At 42.7% G+C, this 24,532-nt stretch overlaps 1 protein-coding gene across 4 annotated transcripts in view; it reads right to left on the bottom strand.

Moving 5' to 3' along the window:
- PCCA (propionyl-CoA carboxylase subunit alpha) overlaps positions 1-24,532 on the bottom strand; it is a 436,745-nt gene that overhangs the window by 405,934 nt on the left and 6,279 nt on the right. For all 4 annotated transcript variants that reach the window (XM_005586175.4, XM_005586176.4, XM_065533441.2 and 1 more), the window contains exons 2-4: positions 12,950-13,027; positions 3,762-3,809; positions 3,584-3,652 (exon numbers count right to left, since the gene is read on the bottom strand). In XM_005586175.4, coding sequence (XP_005586232.3) covers positions 3,584-3,652; positions 3,762-3,809; positions 12,950-13,027 — 195 coding nt within the window. The remainder of the gene's footprint in view (positions 1-3,583; positions 3,653-3,761; positions 3,810-12,949; positions 13,028-24,532) is intronic.

Genomic DNA, 24,532 nt, shown 5'->3' with positions numbered 1-24,532 from the left:
TCATCCCCACCCCTCCGCTCCATACACCCTGCCTAGCCTCTGGTAACCATCCTTCTACTCTCTATGTCTATGAGTCCAGTTGTTTTCATTTCTAGCTCCCACAAATGAGGGAGTACATGCAAAACTTGTCTTTCTATGCCTGGTTTATTTCACTTAACGTAATGTCCTCCACCAGTTCCATCCCCACTATTGCAAATGACAAGATCTCATTCATTTTTATGGCTGAATGGTACCGTACATATGTACCACATTTTCTTTATCCCTTCATCTATTGATGGACACTTAAGTTGCCTCCAAATCTTGGCTATTGTGAAAAATGCTACAATAAACATGGGAGTGCAGATATCTCCTCCATATACTGATTTCCCAGGTGCTAGGTGTACCCCTAGCAGCAGATGTACATCTAGCAGCTGGATCATATGATAGTTTTAGTTTTTTGAGGAACCTCCACACTGTTCTTTAGAGTGGTTGTAGTAACTTACATTCCCACCAACAGTGTATGAGGTGGGATGTAGAGTACTGTCTCTACATCCTCGACAGTACTCGTTATGTCTTTTGGATAAAAGCCATTTTAACCGGGGTGAGATATCTCATTGTACTTCTGATTTGCATTTCCGTAATGAATACTGTCGAGCACCTTTACATATATCTGTTTGTGATCTGTATGTCTTCTTTTGAAAAATGCCTATTCAGATCTTTTGCCCCCTTTTCCTTTGGACGTAGTCTCGCCTGGCCGCCCAGACTAGAGTGCAGTGGCACGATCTTGGCTCACAGCAACCTCCACCTCCCAGGTTCAAGCTTCCTGCCCTGGCCTCCAAGTAGCTGGGACTACAGATGTGTGCCACCACACCCGGCTAATTTTTGTATTTTTAGTAGAGACAGGGTTTCACCATGTTGGCCAGGCTGGTTAAACACGCATTTATTTATTCTAAGTCTCGAACTCCTGACCTCAAGTGATCTGCCCACTCAGCCTCCCAAAGTGCTGGGATTACAGGCGTGAACAACCGCACCTGGCCTTTTTGCCCATTTTTTAATCAAATTATTAGATTTTTTTCCTATAGAGTTGTTTGAGCTCCTTATACATTCTGGTTACTAATCCCTCATCAGATGTGTAGTTTGCAAATATTTTCTCCCATTCTGTGGATTGTCTCTTCATTTTTTTGCTTCCTTGGCTGTGTAGAAGCTTTCTAACTTAATGTGATCTCGTGCCTACTGATGTCTTGATGAGCCTGATCCTGTGCAGGTCTAGGCTAATGTGTGCATTTGAGTCTTCATTTTTACCAAAAAAGTTCAAAAAGTAAAAAATAAATGAAAAATAAAAAACTTTAAAAACAGAAAAAAGCTTATAAAACAAGGATATAAAGAAAACATTTTTGTACAGTTGTACAATGTTTGCATTTTATGCTGTTTTATTATGAAAGACTCAAAGAGTAAACCCGGGCGTCGTGGCTCACGCCTGTAATCCCAGCACTTTGGGAGGCTAAGGCGGGCGGATTACCTGAGGTCAGGAGTTCAAGACCAGCCTGGCCAACATGGTGAAACCCCGTCTCTACTAAAAATACAAAAATTAGCCGAGCGTGGTGGCACATGCCTGTAATCCCAGCTACTTGAGAGGATGAGGCAGGAGAACTGCTTGAACCCGGGAGATGGAGGTTGCAGTGAGCCAAGAATGCGCCACTGCACTCTAGCTTGGCTGACAGAGCAAGACTCTGCCTCAAAAAAAAAAAAAAAAAAAAAAAGAGTCAAAGAGTAAAGACAAAATTAAAAAGTTTACAATGTAAAAAAGTTATGGTATGCTAAGGTTAATTTATTATTGAAAAAAGAAAACTATTTTTCTATAAATGTAGTGTAGCCTAAGTGTACAGTGTTTATGAAGTCTACAGTAGTGACAATAATGTCCTAGGCCTTCGCTCACTCCCTGACTCACCCAGACCAGCTTCCAGTCCTACAAGCTCCATCCACAGTAAGTGCCCTATACAAGTGTACCATTTTTTATCTTTTATACTACATTTTTACTGTACCTTTTCTGTGTTTAGATATGCTTATATACACAAACACCATTGTGTTACAATTGCCTACAGTATTTAGTACAGTCACACGCTGTACAGGTTTGTAGCACAGGAGGAATAGGCTATACCATATAGGTGTGTACTAGGCTATATCATCAAGGTTTGCGTAAGTACATTCTGTGATGGTCACATAATAATGAACTCACCTAACGATGCATTTCTCAGAACATATCCCTGTCACTAAGTGACGGACCCTACCAAAGGGTCCCATTATCAAAAGTAGTGTGAAACAATGAGAAACAATGCTTGCATTAGTATTCAACTACTTATATTTCATGCCATAAAGACCTAATAATTTACATTCTTTCCCCAGGGTATTTTTTTCTACTCATTCATAACACTACTACTAAAAAAATCCCTGCTGTGGGCCGGGTGTGGTGGCTCAAGCCTGTAATCCTAGCACTTTGGGAGGCCGGGGCAGGCGGATCACCTAAGGTCAGGAGTTCAACACCAGCCTGGCCAACATGGTGAAACCCCGTCTCTCCAAAAATACAAAAATTAGCCAGGCATGACGGCAGGTGCCTATAATCCCAGCTACTCAGGAGGCTGAGGCAGGAGAATCACTTGAACCCAGGAGGCGGAGGTTGTAGTGAAGTGAGATCACGCCACTGCACTCCAGCCTGGACGACAGATCAAGACTCTGTTTCAAAAAATAAATAAATAAATAAGTAAATAAATAAATAAAGGCCTGCTGTGTTAAAAGTACCAAATAAAAGTATATCTGCTTTATGCTAAACCTTCTTTTGTTCGTATCCAATTAGCATTAACCTGTCTTTCATTTTTGTCAAACTTTCAGCTGAACACTTTGAAGCATTTCGGAAAGGTGAAACAATTGTAGCATTCCCTTAGTGATACTGAAGTTATGCTGGGGAAAGTGCTCTCATAAGGGAGCATTGTGTAAACATTTCATTAATCTTTGACTCAAACTTTCTCATGCTTTGCTTAAATCTACTTGGTGACCAGCAATCAGCCTGGCAATTTTTCAGTTTAAGCTTTTAAAGCTATGAAAAGAAAATACTGGCCGGGCACGGTGGCTCAAGCCTGTAATCCCAGCACTTTGGGAGGCCGAGACGGGTGGATCACGAGGTCAGGAGATCGAGACCATCCTGGCTAACACGGTGAAACCCCGTCTCTACTAAGAAATACAAAAAACTAGCCGGGCGAGGTGGCGGGCGCCTGTAGTCCCAGCTACTTGGGAGGCTGAGGCCGGAGAATGGCGTGAACCCGGGAGGCGGAGCTTGCAGTGAGCTGAGATCCGGCCACTGCACTCCAGCCTGGGCTACAGAGTGAGACTCCGTCTCAAAAAAAAAAAAAAAAAAAAAAAAGAAAATACTTAAGGCACATATAGAAGACACTGTGATAATGTCATTTTGCTTAACACAACAGTGAACAAGTAAACAGTTTTTAAACTCGAATATATCTTTTGCAGGCCAAGAAAAAAAGCCTGTATGTCCCTCTTTTTCTACTTGACCCAAAATTAAGTCCTGATTTAAACAAAGCAAAAATATACTTACAGAACTAGCATCAACATCACTGTGGATGGCAACTGTCTTAATGCCCATCTTCTTGCAAGTTTTAATAACCTATTTTAAAATATATTAATGTCTATTAATAGTGATTCACACTTAAAGGGGTTTAATAATAAATAATTTCATAGAGTAAAATGGAAAATAAGATGAAAATTCTACTCACCCGACATGCAATTTCTCCTCTATTAGCAATAAGAATTTTATCAAAAGTCTGAAGACAGAAAAAACACATTCATTAGAAATTGTTACTCTTACTTTGGGACCAAAAAACACCAACTTTTTCCAACATTAACACTGAATATAATCCTAAAAAACATTACTTCTTAGAGTAACATTAAATACTATATTATTTAGAGTAATATTAAATGTACTATAAATACTTAGGGTAATATTAAAATAGGTTATTAAATAGTATAATCATTTACAACCAGAGAACTACAAAATTCACCTGATATGATCGGGTTCTATAATTACTTTGTTAAAGCATAGTAGGTGAATGTATTCACAATGGGGGTATTTATCAATTCTCTAGCCAAAAGAAAATCTTCAAATGATATTTCAGATACTAAAAGACTGTAGTCAAGCCCGGGCGCAGTGGCTCATGCCTGTAATCCCAGCACTTTGGGAGGCTGAGGCAGGTGGATCACGAGGTCAGGAGTTCGAGACCAGTATGACCAACACGGTGAAACCCTGTCTCTACTAAAAATACAAAAAGGCTGGGCACAGTGGCTAACACCTGTAATCCCAGAACTTTGGGAGGCCAAGGTGGGTGGATCATGAGGTCAGGAGAGCGAGACCATCCTGGCCAATATGATGAAACCCCGTCTCTACTGAAAATACAACAAACATAAAAACAAAAAAATTAGCTGGGTCTAGTGGTGTGCGCCTGTAATCCCAGCTACTCGGGAGGCTGAGGCAGGAGAATGGCATGAACCCGGGAGGTGGAGTCTGCAGTGAGCCAAGATCGCACCACTGCACTCCAGCCTGGAGACAAAGCAAGTCTCCGTCTCAAAATAAATAAATAAATAAATAAATAATAAATTAAAATACAAAAATTAGCCTGACGTGGTGGTGCATGCCTGTAATCCCAAGTGCTGGTAATTCCAAGTAATCTCAGCTACTTGGGAGGCTGAGGCAGGAATCGCTTGAACACGGGAGGCAGAGGTTGCAGTGAGCTAAAATTGTGCCACTGCACTCCAGCCTGGGTGACAGAGCAAGACTCCGTCTCAAAAAAAAAAAACAAAAAAACTTTGGCCAAAATTACTTGACAATTTATTTTCTAAATTCTGGGAAATTCTAAGTGTCATGAGTTGTTTTCAAAGGAAAGTCTGATACTAAGTAAGAATAATTTATCTGCCATCTCTGTTGGGACAGGGCATATTTTCAGTAACTCAGAATAGGTACCAATTGTGCTTATATCCAAAAACGCCTAGGCTAAGCAGATTACACCATTTGAATACAATGTTAAGTTTGAATAACCACCAAATTTTGAAGCAGCTGAGACCAAATAGTAGAGAAGCTGTATATCCTGTGTTTATCTAGAGACCTAAACCCAAGTCCAGCTTTGCCACTAATGACTTATTTAACTTTAAGCAAATCAATCTCTGTAGGCCTTGATTTCCACATAAACTGGCAGCACTCCAAAGGAAAGCTATTTAGTAAGGTTTTCTTCCTACTCTAAAATTGTACAGGCTAATCGTTTTTAAAAACACACCATTCCAAGTAATTTGGATGTTATACATATTAGCACATGGTAATTTCTGGATTTGTGAATTGTTTTTAAGTTCAACGGAACTACAGAAAAAAAGTGTTAGTTACATTTCTAAAGGAAGACTTAGGGTTACATATGATCTTTTAAAAAGTACTCTTATATAACTTAGAGCAGTTTGTTTGTTTGTTTGTTTGTTTGTTTTTTGAGATGGAGTCTCACTTTGTCACCCAGGCTGGAGGGCAGTGGTGCGATCTCAGCTCATGGTAACCTCCACCTCCCAGGTTCAAGATATTCTCCTGCCTCAGCCTCCCGATAGCTGGGATTACAGGTGCATGCCACCACGCCCCGCTAATTTCTTTGTATTTTTAGTAGAGATAGGGTTTCCCCATCTTGGCCAGGCTGGCCTCAAACTCCTGCCCTCAGGTGATTTGCCTGCCTCGGCCTCCCAAAGTGCTGGGATTACAAACCTGAACCACCACGCCCGGCCTAGAGCAGTATTTTAACATACAGGAAAAAGTCCAGCATTTCAGAAGTGAAAAAAGCTTTCTAGGTCTTGGTTTAACCTTTACATCATATATGTCTTAACTCCACCAACCCGAGGCAAGCCCCTGCCTTAAAAATAGGTTAACTTCTAATTTGATAAAACGCTAAGCCACTCAGAGCCTTGCTCACACCTCAGGTCTGAGAACGCAAAATCATCTACTTTTCTGTATTTAAATGGTCATGGTAAATCCCTCTTAAGCAGTAAGCATATCCTGAGAAAACAATGATTACACTTTCTTTTTTTTTTTTTTTTTTGAGACGGAGTCTCGCTCTGTCACCCAGGCTGGAGTGCAGTGGCCAGATCTCGGCTCACTGCAAGCTCCGCCTCCTGGGTTCACGCCATTCTCCTGCCTCAGCCTCCGGAGTAGCTGGGACTACAGGCACCCGCCACCTCGCCCGGCTAGTTTTTTGTATTTTTTAGTAGAGACGGGGTTTCACCGGGTTAGCCAGGATGGTCTCGATCTCCTGACCTCGTGATCCGCCCATCTCGGCCTCCCGAAGTGCTGGGATTACAGGCTTGAGCCACCACGCCCGGCCAACACTTTCTTAAATGGGTTTTAAAATGTGATGTTAATATTAACTGTGAAACAGACCATCTCTGATAATCACCATAAACACCACTCCTAGAAATTATATATTAAACAATTGTTACAGCAAATATAACAAATCATAACACTGGAAGAATTAAGTAAGAATCCCCATTCTAATTTCTGTTCAAGCAGCAGAACGGTCATTACGAGTCAGTCTGCAGCCAAATCACCCAGGCTGAACTTCCAGCACACTATGTTCTCCTCCTGTGTGTCCTGCTATGAACAAGTCATCTTTCTTGCCTCTCATTTCCTGGTATGTAAAATAAGGGTAAAAACAGCACCTGCCACAAGAGGTTGTGAGAATGATATTAATTAACACCCTTGAAGTGTTTAGAATAACGTCTAACATGTAATATATATTCATTCAGCATTAGCTATGGCTACTGTTCTTCACCCCTTTGGGCTACATGCCAGACTGTTATGAATTTAGGAGTGTGCCCTTATCTGTCTAACTGGGGAAAAGCTATATCAAAACAAATACCTGCACCTGACACATCTTCTCTGTTAAGGGCTATTAACGTATTACCAATTAGCACATAAAACTCAATAAAGCTAACCATATCAATTAATCTTCCATACATAACATTTTCTTTTAAATAAATCACAGTTCAGAATTTTTAAAGTACAAAAGGGGATACACTGAAGAAACACCCAAGTCCCTGCCCAAAAGGCAACCACTGTTACTGGTCTCCTATATATTCTTCCAGGTAGGCTACGCCTGTAACAGAATACACATACAAATCAATCAAAACCAACTAAAACTGCCCCTCTGCATCAACAATTACAGGTAAATATCAAGTGCATTTGGCAACTTCAAAGTAAAATATGGCACAAACACAATGAATTGTGTTAAGTGCTCTAATAAGGCTGTGTGCAGGATGCTACACAGAGAAGGGAGCGCATGAACAGCATGTGTAAAGGTGGTGACACTGGAAGAAGAGGGTAGCACTAAAGAACTACAAGGAATTCTCAATATGACTCAAGCGTGTGGTATGCTTAGGAGAGTTGTAGCAAATAAAGCTAGGATAAAAACAGTCCAGATGATAGAAGGACTCATATGCCATTCAAGGAACTGGGACTTTTTCCTGTATGTGGAGAGTCACTCATAAGGCACCCTGAAGACACTCAGAAAAAGACAACTATAAATTAGGATCCTGGATCCTTGAAGACAGAGGAGATTTCAGGCACCAGAATAGATAATGAAGACCTTTGGCAGTAGCTGCTCTATAACTGTACTAATGATGTCATCTGAAGTAAAAGATTTCCTAAGGATTTTTGTTGTTGTTGTTGTTGTTTTTCTCTTAATCCACTGTCTCTCTACCCCTCCTTCTTCCTTTCCCTTCCCCAGGTTTAGATGCTCTCTCCCGGGCTCTAACTCCACAGCTAGCAGCACACTCCATTCAGACACCAAGAGGGCTGAGCTGGCCCTGCACTGCGTGCTTGTTGGAATGATGGCAGAACTCTGGACACTGGGTCACTGCCCAGCTCTTCTGAGAAAGGGCACAGCACAATGGGTAAGTCCACCAGCTCTGGAAAAGGACAGACATGAGTTTACACCCAGCTACTCACTATCCATGGACTTTGAGTCTCAGTTTCCAAATGCGCAATATTCAGTGAAGGAGATTAAGCAGCCGACATTTAGGACACGTTTTGTATACAGCAGGCACTGTGATGAATCCCTTCTGTGCATTATTTCATCTATCAGGTAATGGCTATGAGGACAATATTTAGCATAATAATCCCACAAAGTCAGTTCTGATAATATCTCCGTTTTACAAATAAGAAAACTAAGGCTTGATGAGGCTAAATCACTTGCCTTAAATCACTTAATGGTAAAGTCAGAGAGTTCACATCCAGGTATTCACGTCAGAACATACCATGACATAATGTGGTCAGAGAATAACAATGCAAGCTCTAAACACTATGTTATTAATAACACCTAACATCACTTTTTTTTTTAAGAGATGGGGTTTTGCTCTGTTACCCAGGTTGGTATGGAACTCTTGGTCTCAAGGAATCCCGTGTCTCGGCCTCCCAAAGCGCAGGGACTGTAGGCGTAAGCCACTGAGCCCAGCCAGCTCACATTAGTGTGAAAGGAACAACATAGTACTGTACTGGCTCACATTAATTTAAGGCCAGCTGAAACTTAATGGTCTTTATCTAAGCAGTTACTGTAAGTTAAATCTTCCTTATTCTCATGAACGTACATAAGACAACCAGTTAGCTTGTTAGAACTCCAGTTAAAAAAAAATAACATTTTCAGTGATGATTAAATTTCACCTGGATAAGTTGTGCATGATATAAGTCACTGATAAAATGTGGAATAAGAAAGGAGTTAATAACAGATTCAAACGAGAATCAATTTATTTAACAAATATGTATTACACCAAAGATCAAGTCTACTTGCACTTGGGACAGTAGGTATAAACAGACCAGGTCAATATTTAATGAATGGTTACAAGGACAGCAGGAATCCGGGAAGGAGAAAGGTCTGATTAAGTGCAGCCCTCAAGCAAAGGGTGAAGTGACCAATTTAGTCTGAACATGCACCTGTACCACGATTAGGTGCCAAAGAATATTCATCACTCACTGAGGGAAACACAGTTTTTCCACAGCCACCTTAGGCAAGGGCACAGCAAAGGAGATGGCAAAGATAGCAGGCAGCAGGATTGATTTCAGAATTTATGATGAAACATGCTTAGTAAATTCCAAGGGGATTCCACTTCTACACTCTTTAACCCTCCGATCTCTTTAAATGTGCCAAACCTGGGCCAGGCACGGTAGCTCATGCCTATAAGCCCAGCATTTTGGGAGGTGGAGGCAGGTGGATCACCTGAGGTCAGGAGTTCGAGACCAGCCTGGCCAACATAGTAAAACTCCATCTCTACTGAAAATACAAAAAAAAAAAAAAAATTAGCTGGGCATGGTGGTGTGTGTCTGTAATCCCAGCTACTCAGGAGGCTGAGGCAGGAGAATCGCTTGAACCCAGAAGGTGGAGGTTGCAGTGAGCCAAGATCATGCCACTGCACTCCAGCCTGGGTGACAGAGCGAGACTCTATCTCAAAAATAAATAAATAAATAAATAAATAAATAAATGTGCTAAACCCAGACAGTTACACACATTTATTTATTTTTAGTAATTAGCAGTGGTCACCCATGTGGGAGGTGAGTTACCTATTTCTGTAACTTCACTATGAGGTTATAATGAAAGCAAGTGCCAGACCTAACTCTGTCCATACATACAAACATTTATTAAGACATAAAAAGAATCATAAAACCCGCTTGATAAGTTCAGTGAAATCTCAACTCCCTGTACTTTGTAAGGCTCCAAAAGACTGCAAGAAAGGCTCGCCATAGGCAAAAAAAAAACAATATTCTGATTTGGTTAACCATACTGTCAGACTAAGCCATCAAGAATCCACCAGACAAGTGGCTGAACACAGGACTATTCATTTAGGGATCGGGCATGAGTGTTATTCTTAAAGGTAAAGAATTAAAGGCCAACTACATTATTATATTCTAATAGTACAAAGGCAGAGAATTTCTCTAAAGTAACAGCCAATAACATAATATCGACGAATATCACAAACTTCCTCAATGACAGCCCATTTCTTTTTCCTTCTTTGAGACAGGATCTCGCCCTGTAGCCTAGCAGTCTGGAGTACGGTGGTGCAATTATGGCACACTGAAGCCCTGCCTCCTGGGCTCAAGTGATTCTCCCACCTTAGCTTCCTGTGTAGCTGGAATTACAGGCGCACGCCAGCACACCCAGCTAATTTTTGTGGAGGTTTTTTTGTTTTGTTTTGTTTTTGGTAGAGACAGGGTTTCGCCAGGCTGGTCGCAAGTTCCTGACCTCAAGCAATCCACTGGCCTCGAACTCCCAAAGTCCTGGGATTACAGGCGTGGGCCATCACACCTGGCTGACAGCCTACTTCTAACAGTTATTATGCTAATGAGGAAGGCTACCGGTATTTATAAAGAGAAAGATGGCTGAGCCGTTTGTAGTATTCCACCCCTCTAGAATGTGGCCTCCTCAACAAATGTTAGTTAACCACTCTTAAGAGTGTGGCCACTTAGGATAGATGATTACTTCGAGATTGGAATGCAACACATGGATACATGAACCCCAAAGCATATCACCTATGATGAAGATTTTAAATTAAACTACAGCTTTCATAACAGGGAGTTTATCGTAACTCATTCAATAGACCTGCACTATCCAATGCAGTAGCCACTGGTCACAAGAGGTTACTGGGCTCTTCAAATGTGGCTAATCAAACTGAGATATGACAGAGATGTAAAACATACACTGGATTTAGAAGACTTAGGGCCCAAAAAAAGAATCTAAGGTGTCCTGTTAATACTTTTTATACTGATTATGTACTTAAATAACATTTTAGATATTGAGATATTATTAAAATTAATTTTAACTGTTTACTGTTTTTTAATGTAGCTATTAGAAAATTGAAAATTGGCCAAGCGCCATGGCTCATGCCTGTAATCCCAACACTTTAGGAGGCTGAGGCAGGCAGACATTTGAGGTCAGGAGCTCGAGACCAGTCTGGCCAACATGGTGAAACCCCGTCTCTACTAAAAATACAAAAATTAGCCAGGCATGGTAATGAACACCTGTAATCCCAGCTCCTCGGGAGGCTGAGGCAGGAGAATTGTTTGAACCCGGGACGTGGAGGTTGCAGTGAGCCAAGATCACACCACTGCACTCCAGCCTGGGTGACAGAACAATATTCCATCTCAAAAATTTAAAAAAAAAAAAAAAAACCTTGAAAATTGCATTTGCCCTGTGTATTAATCGGTTTTTACATTGCTATGAAGATACCACCCAAGACTACGTAATTTATAAACAAAGGTTTAATTGACTCCCAGTTCCACATGGCTGGGGAGGCTTCAGGAAACTTAAATCATGGCAGAAGGAAAGCAGGCACCTTCTTCACAAGGCAGCAGGGGAGAGTAGTGCAAAGGAGGAACTTCCAAACACTTGTAAGATCATAAGATCCTGTGAGAACCAACTCACTATCACGAGAAAAACATGGAGGAAACTGCCCCCATGATCCAATCACCTCCCTCCCTCAACACCTGGGGATTACAGGTCGAGATGAGATTTGGGTGGGGACACAGAGCCAAACCATACCACCCTGCAACTGTGTTTCATGTTGTATTCCTACTGAACTGAAGATATGTAGACTCTTTCTTCCTCCAGGCCTCCAGATTCAAAAGAATCTGGAAAGCAGTACTGTGCACTTCAGCACATGATTCAGAGATACCTCAGACATGTCATTCTCAAATAATCATGCCTGTCAGTTGTATTTTGATGACAGTCACCTTGAACAATCCCTTCTTAACCAAAACTCCCACCCTCTTTGATGCTTTCATTGCCATGAAGGCATGAAACCATATTTTATTTCCAATCACTTCTTCTAGTCCCTACAAGGCTCAAACATTATTGAAATAGCATTTTAATTAGAAACTGCTTGTCCTGAAATTTATAATACACAAAATTATCTTCAATCTAAATGAATCATACAGGTAGGCCACAGTGGCTCACGTCTGTAATCCCAGCACTTTGGGAGGCCGAGGCGGGCCGATCACCTGAGGTCAGGAGTTTGAGACCAGCCTGGCCAACATGGTGAAACCCCGTTTCTACTAACAAACACAAAAATTAGACGGGCATGGTGGGGCACACCTGTAATCCCAGCTACTCAGGAGGCTGAGGCAAGAGAATCTCTTGAAGCCAGGAGGCAAAGGTTACAGTGAGCTGAGATCACACGACTGTACTCCAGCCTGGGCAAAAGAGCAAGACTCTGTGTCACAAATAAATAAATAAATAATATAAATATTAAGTAAATGAGGCCGGGTGCACAGTGTCTCACGCCTGAAATCCCAGCACTTTGGGAGGCTGAGGCAGGTGGATCACCTGAGGTCAGGAGTTTGAGACCATCCTGGCCAACATGGTGAAAGCCCGTCTCTACTAAAAATATAAATGTTAGCCGGGTGCAGTGGTGCACGCCTGTAATCCCAGCTACTCAGGAGGCTGAGGTGGGAGAATTGTTTGAACCTGGGAGGTGTAGGTCGCAGTGAGCCAAGATCACACCACTGCACTCCAGCCCAGGCGACAGTGCGAGACTCCATCTCAAAAAAAAAAAAAAAAGTATTAAGTAAATGAAAGAAAAACTCAATAGTTTAATTAAATCTCTTAACTGCCCAGTCTTTAAGAACAAATGATTTCTTAGTTATTCTTCTGAAAACAAAGGAAACACATTGTAAATGCATTCAATTTTTGGTAAAGATACAAATACAAAATTAAAAAGATTCAGACTGTGGCCCACAATGAAAAACAGAACATCTAAAGATTGAGCACCTATAGAAACATATAATGCTAGAGTGATCAATGACCCCACAGTCTTAACAAAATCCCATTGAACACAGTATGGAGACAAGAAAGTAAAACCATGATAAGTTAGTTGTTGAGAGTATCGTTTAAATACTTACTTTTTCATTAGGATCATATCCCACTGAACCAAGATTACGGGACACCATTAAGCGCTGTCTTGAATAGTGCGGAACATGCTACAAAAAAAGAAAAGCAAAATAAATTGCAAATACTTGACGGGCTTTTGAACATTTTTTCAGGATATTTCTTCCAGCTGGGTTCTAGCGAAAGTGTTTGATCAATAAATAGTAGTTCTAGGCAATACACCATAATTATAATTATGGAAGGGAAATCTATCTACAGACACAGCCCGTCGGCATGTAAGAGAAACCAAAAGCATCAAAACAATCTCCAGAAAAGCAAAACAAGAATTGTCGACGGGCCAAGCAAATCTGAGGAAAGCCTTTCAGATCACGCAAAAGGATAGAACAGGGTCAGAAATGTCACAGACCACAAAGAACTTTTAAAAACACAAAACAAGAGTCTTGGTCTCAGGGAGCTTCGAATTTAACAGTGGCCAGAACATAATAAAATATTATTTTTATATTTGCTGATGTCATCAGCCCAATTTCTTATTTTACATTTTCTGGTACAAAAGTGGTTTGGCTGATAAATATGAAAAACCAAAACCATTAATCAAGGATATTTCTCATTCATTGAACTATTTGTGAAGAAAGCATATCTTAATGCTTTAATACTTAAGAACATTAAGTGACTAAGCCAGGCACAGTGATACACGCCTGGAATCCCAGCTACTCAGGAGGCAGAGGTGGGAGTACTACTTGAGCCCGGGAGTTTGAGGCTGCAGTGAGCCAAGATCACACCACTGTACTCCAGCCTGGGCAACAGAGCAAGACCCCTTAGAACCTTCTAAGAGGATAGCAACTCAAATAAGAAACAAAATGTTTTTATAGCAACATTTGTAAATGAACTGAAAAAATTGTACAACTAGTTTTTAAAGAGTCGGGCACCATGGCTCATGCCTGTAATCCTAGCACTTTGGGAGGCCGAGGCAGGTGGATCACCTGAGGTCAGGAGTTTGCAACCAGACTGGCCAAAATGGCGAAACCCCGTCTCTACTAAAAATACAAAAAAAAAAAATTAGTGGGGCATGCTGGCACACACCTGTAGTCCCAGCTACTAAGGAGGCTGAGGTAGGAGAATTGCTTGAACCCAGGAGGTGGAGGTTGCAGTGAGCTGAGATCGTGCCACTGCACTCCAGCCTGGGCAACAAGAGCGAAACTCATCAGAATGAATGAATGAATGAATGAATGAATGAATGAATGAATGAATGAACGAACGAACGAACGAATAGTAATCTCTATACAAAAGTGGAGGTAAAAGATACAAAAAGATATAGTTTATAAAATAAAACCTTTACCAGGTAAAAGACTAGGAACAACAAGGAACTATGAATGGGAAATTATTACTGTGTCCCTATTAAAGATCAAGACTATCTCTCATATATTCCTTCAAGCATAACTGTGAGTTCAAAGAGCATTATCCCCGAGTTTATGACAAAGTTGAGTCCCAAGAACTTTAATTTTTCAAAGGTCACAGGCTGATGCTGTAATGGTTACAAGATTTAACCACAGATTGGTCAAGAGCTTTCTGAAGTTTTTTATTTTTAGATAAGAAAAACAGTGGCGAGTCCCACATAAACACTAATATCTACTCAAAGACATGATGTTGTTCCACAGAGCTTGCACACATGTGAACTTGTAATAATGCGGCCCACAGCTGTAAAAAGCATAGATGCCTCCCGGTTAGACAGCAACCAGAAGTAGAACTCGGGCCGGGCACAGTGGCTCACGCCTGTAATCCCAGCACTTTGGGAGGCCAAGGCAGGCAGATCGCTTGAGGTCGGGAGTTCGAGACCAGCCTGACCAACATAAAGAAACCCCATCTCTACTAAAAATACAAAATTAGCAGAGAGTGGTGGTGCACACCCGTAATCCCAGCTACTTGGATGGCTGAACCCAGGAGGCGGAGGTTGCAGGGAGCCAAGATTGTGCCGTTGCACTCCAGCCTGGGCAAAAAGAGCGAAACTCCATCTCAGAAAAAAAAGAAGTAGAACTCGTACAAGCAAACACAACTATGACAGAACAACTACCAGTGTGAACCATTCCCACGACAAGTCTCAACTGGTTTGGAGTCAGCCCCACAAAGGCTCTGTTCCTGTTTACTCCTGGGAGACATTCATGGAAGGTCAAAAATGAAGAATCGGGTCAACACTCAGACTATTTGTGTAAAGCCACAACATAAAATGTATGTTCTAAATGCAGGAAAACGTTTGTAGAAGTCTGCTAATTTGGACCTCTGCACAATTTTAACGTTTGTTGTTTTTGTTAAGCATGTAACAAACTGGCTATATGCCCAGTCCAAAATTCTTTGTAAGGTATTTCCTAGCAATAAAGGTTCTGAGAAAGAACTTTAATCAATTCTATTTATAAAGACTATTTAGCCAATCACAGCCAAAAGGAGAAAGGTCAGGGTGTGCAAAATGACTCCCCAATAACATATTGCCATTGGTTCTCTCCCACAGGAATAATGATTTCCTATATTTTCCACACAAAGAAAAGAAATGCCTGCAAATGGTTTGGCACATGGGAAGTGGCATTGACCCTCAGAGTCACAAGACTTGGGTCAACTCTCAGCTATGAGTCATTGAGCTAATCATTTCTCTGGGCCCCCGTTTCCATCTACAGAATGCAGGTGATGACACCTCCCTGATTTCCTAGGGAGTTGTTAAAAGGATCAAATGAGTTTTTATAAATAGTAAAGTGCCAAAAAATGTAAGGTTTTACATGAAAACTAAATCCAAATATGCAGCTGTCACCTTCTTTCTTAAAACCATACCAGAACCACTTGGGAGTTACCATTAGAGAATAATATAGTCAATAAGAGTTCTGGTCTAAACTCAGATTCTGACCTGGATTCGAATCTTGACTCTGACATTTCCTAGATATATAGAAAGTTTCTTCATTTGTACACTGGGGATAATAATAGTACTTATCTAGGTCACAATGCTGCTATGAGGATTAAATGAGAATGTCTAACATGGCTAGCACAGTCTTGCATATATTATCATCAGCACACAATAACTTAGACAAAAATGGGGGGAAATGGTAGGCTTTTAGACAAACTGGTTGCATGCCTTCCAGTCATGGCAAACAGGGAAACAACTATCCTTTCTTAAGATTAGATAGCACTGGCCAGGCGCAGTGGCTCATGCCTGTAATCCCAGCACTTTGGGAGGCCAAGGCGGGTGGATCACAAGGTCAGGAGATCGAGACCATCCTGGCTAACACAGTGAAACCCCGTCTCTACTAAAAATACAAAAAAAAAAAAAAAAAATTAGCCGGGTGTGGTGGTGGGCGCCTATAATCCCAGCTACTCGGGAGGCTGAGGCAGGAGAATGGCGTGAACCCGGGAGGCGGAGGTTGCAGTGAGCCGAGATCGCGCCACTGCACTCCAGCCTGGGTGACAGAGTGAGACTCTGTCTCAAAAAAATACTAAGCATGATGTGGCCTCACGTGGCAGTTAAAACTGGTAAATCCACTAGCAAATATCTTAAAGAACAATCTAAACACCAGTTCTGCCAAAACCAAAACTACTGTTAACTCACCCACAGTAGCAATCAGGTGAATAATACTAAATAACTCATTATCAGATAAATTCATTATCAGAATGCATTCTGCTTCAAAGAAGAAACTGTCCTCAAAACTGGGTTAACGGAGCTATAAAATGGTCTCACCAAGGTCAAAGTAAACATTAGTTTACTTCATCTTGCTTCATCTCTAAAATTCCAGGTGAAGGTCTTATCCATGTATTATGACACAGAGTTTGAAAACATCTGTTGAGTATTTCATCGTGCACTGTAACAGAAGCCAAGGGGCCTTCTGAGCACATGCCTTTCTCTGAAGACACTTGATTTAAGTCTGGCTTTTTCCTGGAAGCACAGCTTTTCTTGCAAATAGACTATTTAGTCTTCAGGATCTCAGAGACCGTTCCAGTCTTCAGTGTCTGCCAAAAGCCAAGCTGAACACCTAATATTTGAGAGAGATGTTCAAGACTCAAGATTCTCTGGGCTCTGCCTCTGTACTAAGCTCAAGCACCAGAAAACTATACATGTCAACTCTAGAACTTCATTATCCCACCCTTGACTCTTCAGCCAGGCCGTTCTTCCCCATCCGGCGGTAGCAGATGTTGTCAGAGGCCACTCAGATCCTCTCTAGCTACTGTGTTGACAACTAACGGCTCACACCTGCTCCCTCATCTCGACCATGTTCCTCAACTATACAGTTCTCCATCAAGCCTGAGAGCTACCCCCACCCTGCCTGGCCAAGGGCTAACACTGAATTCAAAAGGCCAGTCCCAGCACCTCAAGGTGGGACTTCATCAGTAGCACAATCTGTGCCCTAGAGCTGTTCCACCCAATATGGCAGCCATGAGCCACACTCAGATGTGCGCTAAGAGTAAACTACACACTGGATTTTGAAAACTTAGTGCCCAAAAAATGTAAAAGACCTCATTAGTGAATTTTTACATTTACATATTCAAATAATACTTTGAATATTTGAATATATTAAGTAAAATATATTAATTTCCTCTTATTTTACTTTTTTTGTTTTTTTAAGAGATGGGGGTCTCACTATGTTTGCTCAGGCTGGACTGCAGTGACTAGTCACAGGCACAACTATAGCCCATGGCAGCCTCTAACTCCTAGACTCAAACGATCTTTCCACCTCAGCCTCCTGAGTAGCTAAGACTACACTTCCCTGCCACCACACCTAGCTTCGTTTCACCTTTCTTTTTTTTGAGACAGGATCTCACTGTGTTGCCCAGGCTGAAGTGTAGTGACAGGATCATAGCTCACTGCAGCCCTGAACTCCTGCATTCAAGCAATCCTCCCACCTCAGCCTCCTGAGTAGCTGGGACTACGGATGCATGCCACCATGCCCCACTAATGTTTTCCTTTTCTGTAGAGATGGGGTGGCAGGGGAAGGAGGTTCTCACTATTTTCCCCAGGCTGGTCTTGAACTCCTGGTCTCAAGCGATCCTCCCACCTTGGCCTCTTCACTTTACTTTTTTTTAACATAAGTATTAGAAGATTTTTGTTTGTTTTTTGAGACGCGGTCTCACTTTGTCGCCAGGCTGGAGTGCAGTGGTGCCATCTCGGCTCACTGCAACCTCCACCTCCCAAGTTCAAACGATTCTCCTGCCTCGGCCTCCCCAGTAGCTGGGATTACAGGTGCCTGCCACTGAGAGGTGACAATGTGCTAGCAGCCTTCACTCTCAGCACCTCCTCGGCCTCGGCGTCCACTCTGGCGGAGCTTGAGGAGCCCTTCAGCCTGCCACGGCACTGTGGGAGCCCCTCTCTGGGCTGGCTGAGGCCAGAGCCGCCTCCCTCTGCTTGAGGGGAGGTGTGGAGGAAGAGGCGCTCCCAGGCCAGTGCCAGTTTCAGTGGGCCCGGGGGCAGGCTCCGCGGGCCCTGCACATGGAGTGGCCGGCCAGTGCAGCACGCCCAGGGCAGTGAGCTGCCCTGGGCTAGCAGCTGTGGAGGTTGTGCCGAATGCCCCAGCAGTGCCGCCCCACGGGCGCTGCACTCAAATTCTTGCCAGGTTTAGCTGCCTCCCCATGGCGCAGGGCTCGTGACCTGCAGCCCGCCATGTCTGAGCTCCCCGCCTGCAGTGGGCTCCTGCATGGCCCGAGCCTTCCCAACGGGTGCCGGGGGGCACCCTGTTCCGTGGCACCTGGTCCCATCGACAGCCCAAGGACTGAGGACTGCAGGGGCGGCTCAGGATTGGTGGGCAGCTGCACCAGCAGCCCCGGTGCAGGATCCACTAGGTGAAGCCAGCTGGGCTCCTGAGCCTGATGGGGACTTGGAGAACTTTTATATCTAGCCGGAGGATTGTATGTGCACCAATCAGAACTCTGTATCTAGCTAATCTGGTGGGGACTTGGAGAACTTTTCCCTCTAGCTAGAGGATCCTAAATACACCAGTCAGCACTCTGTGTCTGGCTCAGGCTTTGTAAATACACAAATCAGTACTCTGTGTCTAGCTCAAGGCTTGTAAATAGACCAATTGGTACTCTGTATCTAGCTAACTCTTTATCTAGCTAACCTAGTGAGGACTTGGAGAACTTTTCTGTCTAGCACTCTGTGTCTAGCTCAAGGATTGTAAACACACCAATCAGCACTCTGTGTCTAGCTCAGGGTATGTAAATATACCAATCAGTACACTGTGTCTAGCTCAAAGTTTGTAAATACACCAATTGGTACTCTGTATCTAGCTAACGCTGTACCTAGTTAACCCAGTGGGGACTTGGAGAACCTTTCTGTCTAGCACTCTGTGTCTAGCTCAAGGATTGTAAACACACCAATCAGCACTCTGTGTCTAGCTCAAGGATTGTAAACACACCAATCAGCACTCTGTCAAAACGGACCAATCAGCTCTCTATAAAATAGACCAATCAGCTCTCTGTAAAATGGACCAATCAGCAGGATGTGGGTGGGGTTAGATAAGGGAATAAAAGCAGGCTACCTGAACCAGCAGTGGCAACCCACTCAAGTCCCCTTCCACACTGTGGAGACTTTGTTCTTTCTCTGTTTGCAATAAATCTTGCTGCTGCTCACTCTTCGGTTCCACACTGTCTTTATTGCGGTAACACTCACTGCGAAGGTCTGCAGCTTCACTCCTGAAGCCAACGAGACCACGAACCCATCGGGAAGAACGAACAACTCCAGACGCGCTGCCTTTAAGAGCTGTAACACTCACCACGAAGGTCTGCAGCTTCACTCCTGACAGCAAGACCACGAACTCACCAAAAGAAGCTCCAGACACATCTGAACGTCTGAAGGAACAAACTCCAGACACACCATCTTTAAGAACTGTAACACTCACCATGAGGATCCACAGCTTCATTCTTGAAGTCAGTGAAACCAAGAACCCACCAATTCCGGACACACCACCACACCCAGCTAATTTTTGTATTTTTAGTAGAGACAGGGTTTCACCATGTTGGCCAGGATGATCTCAATCTCTTGACCTTGTGATCCACCCGCCTCGGCCTCCCAAAGTGCTGGAATTAGTCCTGAGCCACCATGCCCAGCTGAGCCACCACGCCCGGCGAAGACTTTTAATGACATTTGCAGCTCACCTTATATTTCTATTGGGCAGCACTGATCTAGGGCAGTTGTTCTCAAATTTTACCATGCATCAGAATCAGCTGAAAGGCTTGTTAAAACAGATTGCTGGGCTCCATCACCAGAGATTCAGACTCTGCAGCTCTGAACTAGGGCTGGATAATTTGCATTTCTAACAAGTCCCAGATAATGCTGCTGGTTAACAATCACACTTTGAGAAATACTGCTCTAGAGCTCCCTGTAGGAACAGAATGAAGCTAGTCTCCAGCTCTCAAAACAAAGATGTGTTTCATTCTTACTACTGTCTTGCTCTTCCCTCTCAAGTCTTAACCCTCCCTATTTCTAAGATACTAAATACTCAGGAACGTGGGCAATTGATTTAAGTCTTTTTTTTTTTCTTCTTTTTCTTTTGAGATGGCGTTTTGCTCTCGTTGCCCAGGCTGGAGTGCAATGGTGCGATTTCAGCTCACTGCAACCTCTGCCTCCCAGGTTCAAGCAATTCTCCTGTCTCAGCCTCCCGAGTAGCTGGGATTACAGGCATGTGCCACCATGCCAGGCTAATTTTGTATTTTTCGTAGAGATGGGGTTTCTCCATGTTGGTCAGGCTGGTCTCGAACTCCTGACCTCGGGTGATCCACCTGCCTTAGCTTCCCAAAGTGCTGGGATTACAGGTGTGAATCACTGCGCCCAGACCATTCTTTTATTTTTTAATTCAGATGTAATTCACATACCATAAAATTTACCCTTTTAAAAAAGTATACAACTCAGTGGTTTTTAGTATATTCACAAGGCATGGAACCATGATGGCTACTGATTCCAGGACATTTTTTATCACCCCAAAAAGACACCCCTTAACTATGCGCAGTCACTCCCATCCCCTCTCCTCCAGGCCCTGGGCAACCACTAATCTACTTTCTGTCTTCATGGATCAGTCTATTCTGGAGACTGCATAGAAACACAATCATACAATAGCGGCCTCGTGTGCCTACCTTCAAAAGTCACTCTTAATTCCTTCCTTTCCCTATTTGTACATACCTTACAGATATTGCAGGTTCAGGTCCAATTAATTATTGTTCAGAACAATTGCTGCTCAAAAATGCTAACAATCATCTGATCCTTCAGCAAATCTCATCGTTTTCCTGGTGGAGGTTCTTGCCTTGATGTTGATGGCTACTGACTGATCAGGGTGGTGGTTGCTGAAGGTTGGGATGGCTGTGGCAATTTCTTAACATAAAACAATAGTGAAGTTTGCTGCAGTGATTTCCTCTCACAAAAAATTCTCTGTCTCATGTGATGCTGTTTGATATCATTATATCCACATCAGAACTTTTTCAAAATTGGAATAAATCCTCCCAAAACCTGCTGCTGCTTTATCAACTAAGTCGATGTAATATTATAAATCCTTTTTTATCATGATAACAATGTTCACAGCATCCTCCACCACTAGTAGATTCCGTCTCAAGATACCACTTTCTTGACTGGGTGTGGTGGCTCAACACCTATAAACCCAGTGCTTTCGGAGGCCGAGGCAGGCGGATTGCTTGAGCTCAGGAGTTTGAAACAAGCCTGGGCAACATGGCAAAACCCCATTTATACAAAAAAAATTTTTTTTAATTTTATATATATATATATATATATAGCTGGGCATGGTGGCACAAGCCTGTAATCCCAGTTATTCAGGAGGCTAGTGGGAAGATTACTTGAGCCTGGGAGGTCGAGGCTGCAGTGAGCCATGACCATGCCACTGCATTCCAGCCTGGGTGACAGAGTGAGACCCTTCCTCAAAAAAAAAAAAAAAGGAACCACTTTCTTTACTCATCTATTAAGAAGCAACTCCTCATCCCTTCAAGATCATGAGACAGCAGCAATTCTACCACATCTTCAGGCTCCACTCTAGTTCTCTTGCTATTTCCATCCCTCTACAGTTACATTCCCCACTGAAGTCCTGAACCCCTCACAGTTGGAATCGACTTCTCAAAACTCCTGTTAATGTTGATATTTTGACCCACCATGAATCATGAAGGTTCTTAATGGCATCTAGAATGGTGAATCCTTTCCAGAAAGTTTTCAATTCACTTTGCCCAGATTCATCAGAGGAATCACTCTCTACAGCAACTATATAGACTTATGAAATACTATTTATTAAATAATACAACTTGAAAGTTGAAATTCCTCTTTGATCCATGGGCTAGAGAATGTTGTATTAGCAGGCACGAAAATAACATTAATCTACTTGTACAGCTCCATTAGAGCTCTTGGGTAATCAAGTGTATTGTGTATATGCAGCAATATTTTGAAAGGAATCTTTTTGTCCTGAGCAGTAGGTTTCAATAGTGGGCTTAAAATATTCAGTAAACTATGCTGTAAATAGATGTGCTGTCATCCAGGCTTTGCTGTTCCATTTCTAGAGCACAGGCAGAGTCAACTTTGAATAATTCTTAAGGGTCCTAGGATTTTCAAAATGATAAATGAGCATTGGCTTCCACTTAAAGTTACCAGCTGCATTAGCCCCTAACAAGAGTTGGCCTGTCCTTTGAAGCTTGCTTCCTTTTTTTTTTTTTCCCCCCCCCTTAGGGATAGGGGTCTTGCTATGTTGCCCAGGCTGGACACCAACTCCTGGGCTCAAGCAATCCTCCCACCTCAGCCTCTGGAGCCTGTGCCTGGCTTCTAAGCCTCAAAGGACAGCCAGGTGTGATAGTGAGCACCCCAGGTGCTGTACTTTGAGGCTCTGAAGCCAGGCACTGACTTCTCTCCAGTTCTCAAAGTGCTAAATGACATATTCTTCCAATAGAAGGCTATTTCATCTACAACGAAAATCTGCTGTTTGGTGTAGCCAACTTCATGAATGATCTTTGTGAGATCTTCTGGATAATGCTGCAGCTTCTACATCAGCACTTGTTGCTTCCACATTTATGTTATGGAGATCGCTTCTTTTTTTTTTTTTTTTTAGACAGAGTCTCTCTGTTGCCAGGCCGGAGTGCACTGGCACGATCTTGGCTCACTGCAACCTCCACCTCCTGGGTTAAAGCAATTCTCCTGCCTCAGCCTCCCAAGTAGCTGGGACTATAGGCGCGCGCTACCACACCCGGCTAATTTTAGTATTTTTAGTAGAGACAGGGTTTCACCATGTTAGCCAGAATGGTCTCAGTCTCTTGATCTTGTGATCTGCTCGCCTCGGCCTCCCAAAGTGCTGGGATTACAGGTGTGAGCCACTGCACCCGGCCTCACTTCTTTTCTTAAACCCCACGAAGCAACCTCTGTTTGCTTCCAACTTTTCTTCTGCAGCATCCTCACCTCTCTCAGCCTTCGTAGAATTGAAGAGAGGGCCTTGCACTGGATTAGGCTATGACTTAAGGAAATGTGGCTGGTTTGATCTTCCATCCAAACCACTAAAGCTTTTGCCATATCAGCAATAAAGCTGTTTCACTTTTTTTAATCAGTTGTGTGCTCACTGGAGTAGCATTTTTAATTTCCTTCCAGAACTTTTCCTTTGCATTCACAATTTGGCACAAGAGGCCCAGCTTTCAGTCTATCTTGGCTTTTGACAGGCCTTCCTCCCTAAGCTAAATGAGTTCTAGTTTTTTATTTAAAGTGACAGACATGTGACTCTTCCTTTCACTAGAACACTTACAGGGTTATTAATTGGCCTACTTTCAATATTGTTGTGTCTCAGAGAATAGGGAGGCCTGTGGAGAGGGATAGACATGGGGGAATACCTGGTTGGAGAAGTCAAAACACACACAACATTTATCAATTATGTTTCTCTGCTTATGTGGGCGTGGTTCATAGCATCCCAAAATATTTACAATAAGAATATTGAAGATCACTGATCACAGATCACCATAACAGACATAGTAATAATGAAAAAGTTTAAATTATTGTAAGAATTATCAAAATGTTTCACAGAGACACAAAGTAAGTCTGTGCTATTGGAAAGATGAGACCAATACAGCTGCTCAAAGCAGGGTTGCCACAAACCTTCAATCTGTAAAAACAACAACAAAAACAGTATCTGCAGGGCCACTAAAGCCAAGATATGAGGTATGTCTGTATCTGCCTTCAAACCCCACAGCAAGATACTGGCTTTAGCTCCAAAATATATTCCAAGTCTGACCAGTTCTCACCAACTCCAGTGCTACCACCCTAGCGCAAGTTACCATCATCTCTAGCTTGGTCTTCTACAACAGCTTCCTGACTGGTCTCTCTGTTTCCACTCTTCCCACCGCTGTCCCCAATCCTACTCCCACCCCTACTAAGACATTCGCCACACAGTAGTCACAATCGTCTTTTCCAAACACAAGTTCAATGTGCTTAAATGCCTCCAATTGGACTCTCATTATTAAATTCCAAATACAAGCCCCTAATAACTCTGTCCTGCCTACCTACTCCTCCTCCCTCATCTCCTAAGATCATCCCCTCATTCAGTTCACTCCAACCACAGCAGCCACATTCATCCCTTAATTATGCCAAATGCAATCTCCCCTCAGAGTTT

Source organism: Macaca fascicularis, chromosome 17 (assembly GCF_037993035.2).
Source record: "Macaca fascicularis isolate 582-1 chromosome 17, T2T-MFA8v1.1".
NCBI classification, from domain to species: domain Eukaryota; kingdom Metazoa; phylum Chordata; class Mammalia; order Primates; family Cercopithecidae; genus Macaca; species Macaca fascicularis.
This window is presented reverse-complemented; position numbering and strand designations above follow the sequence as displayed.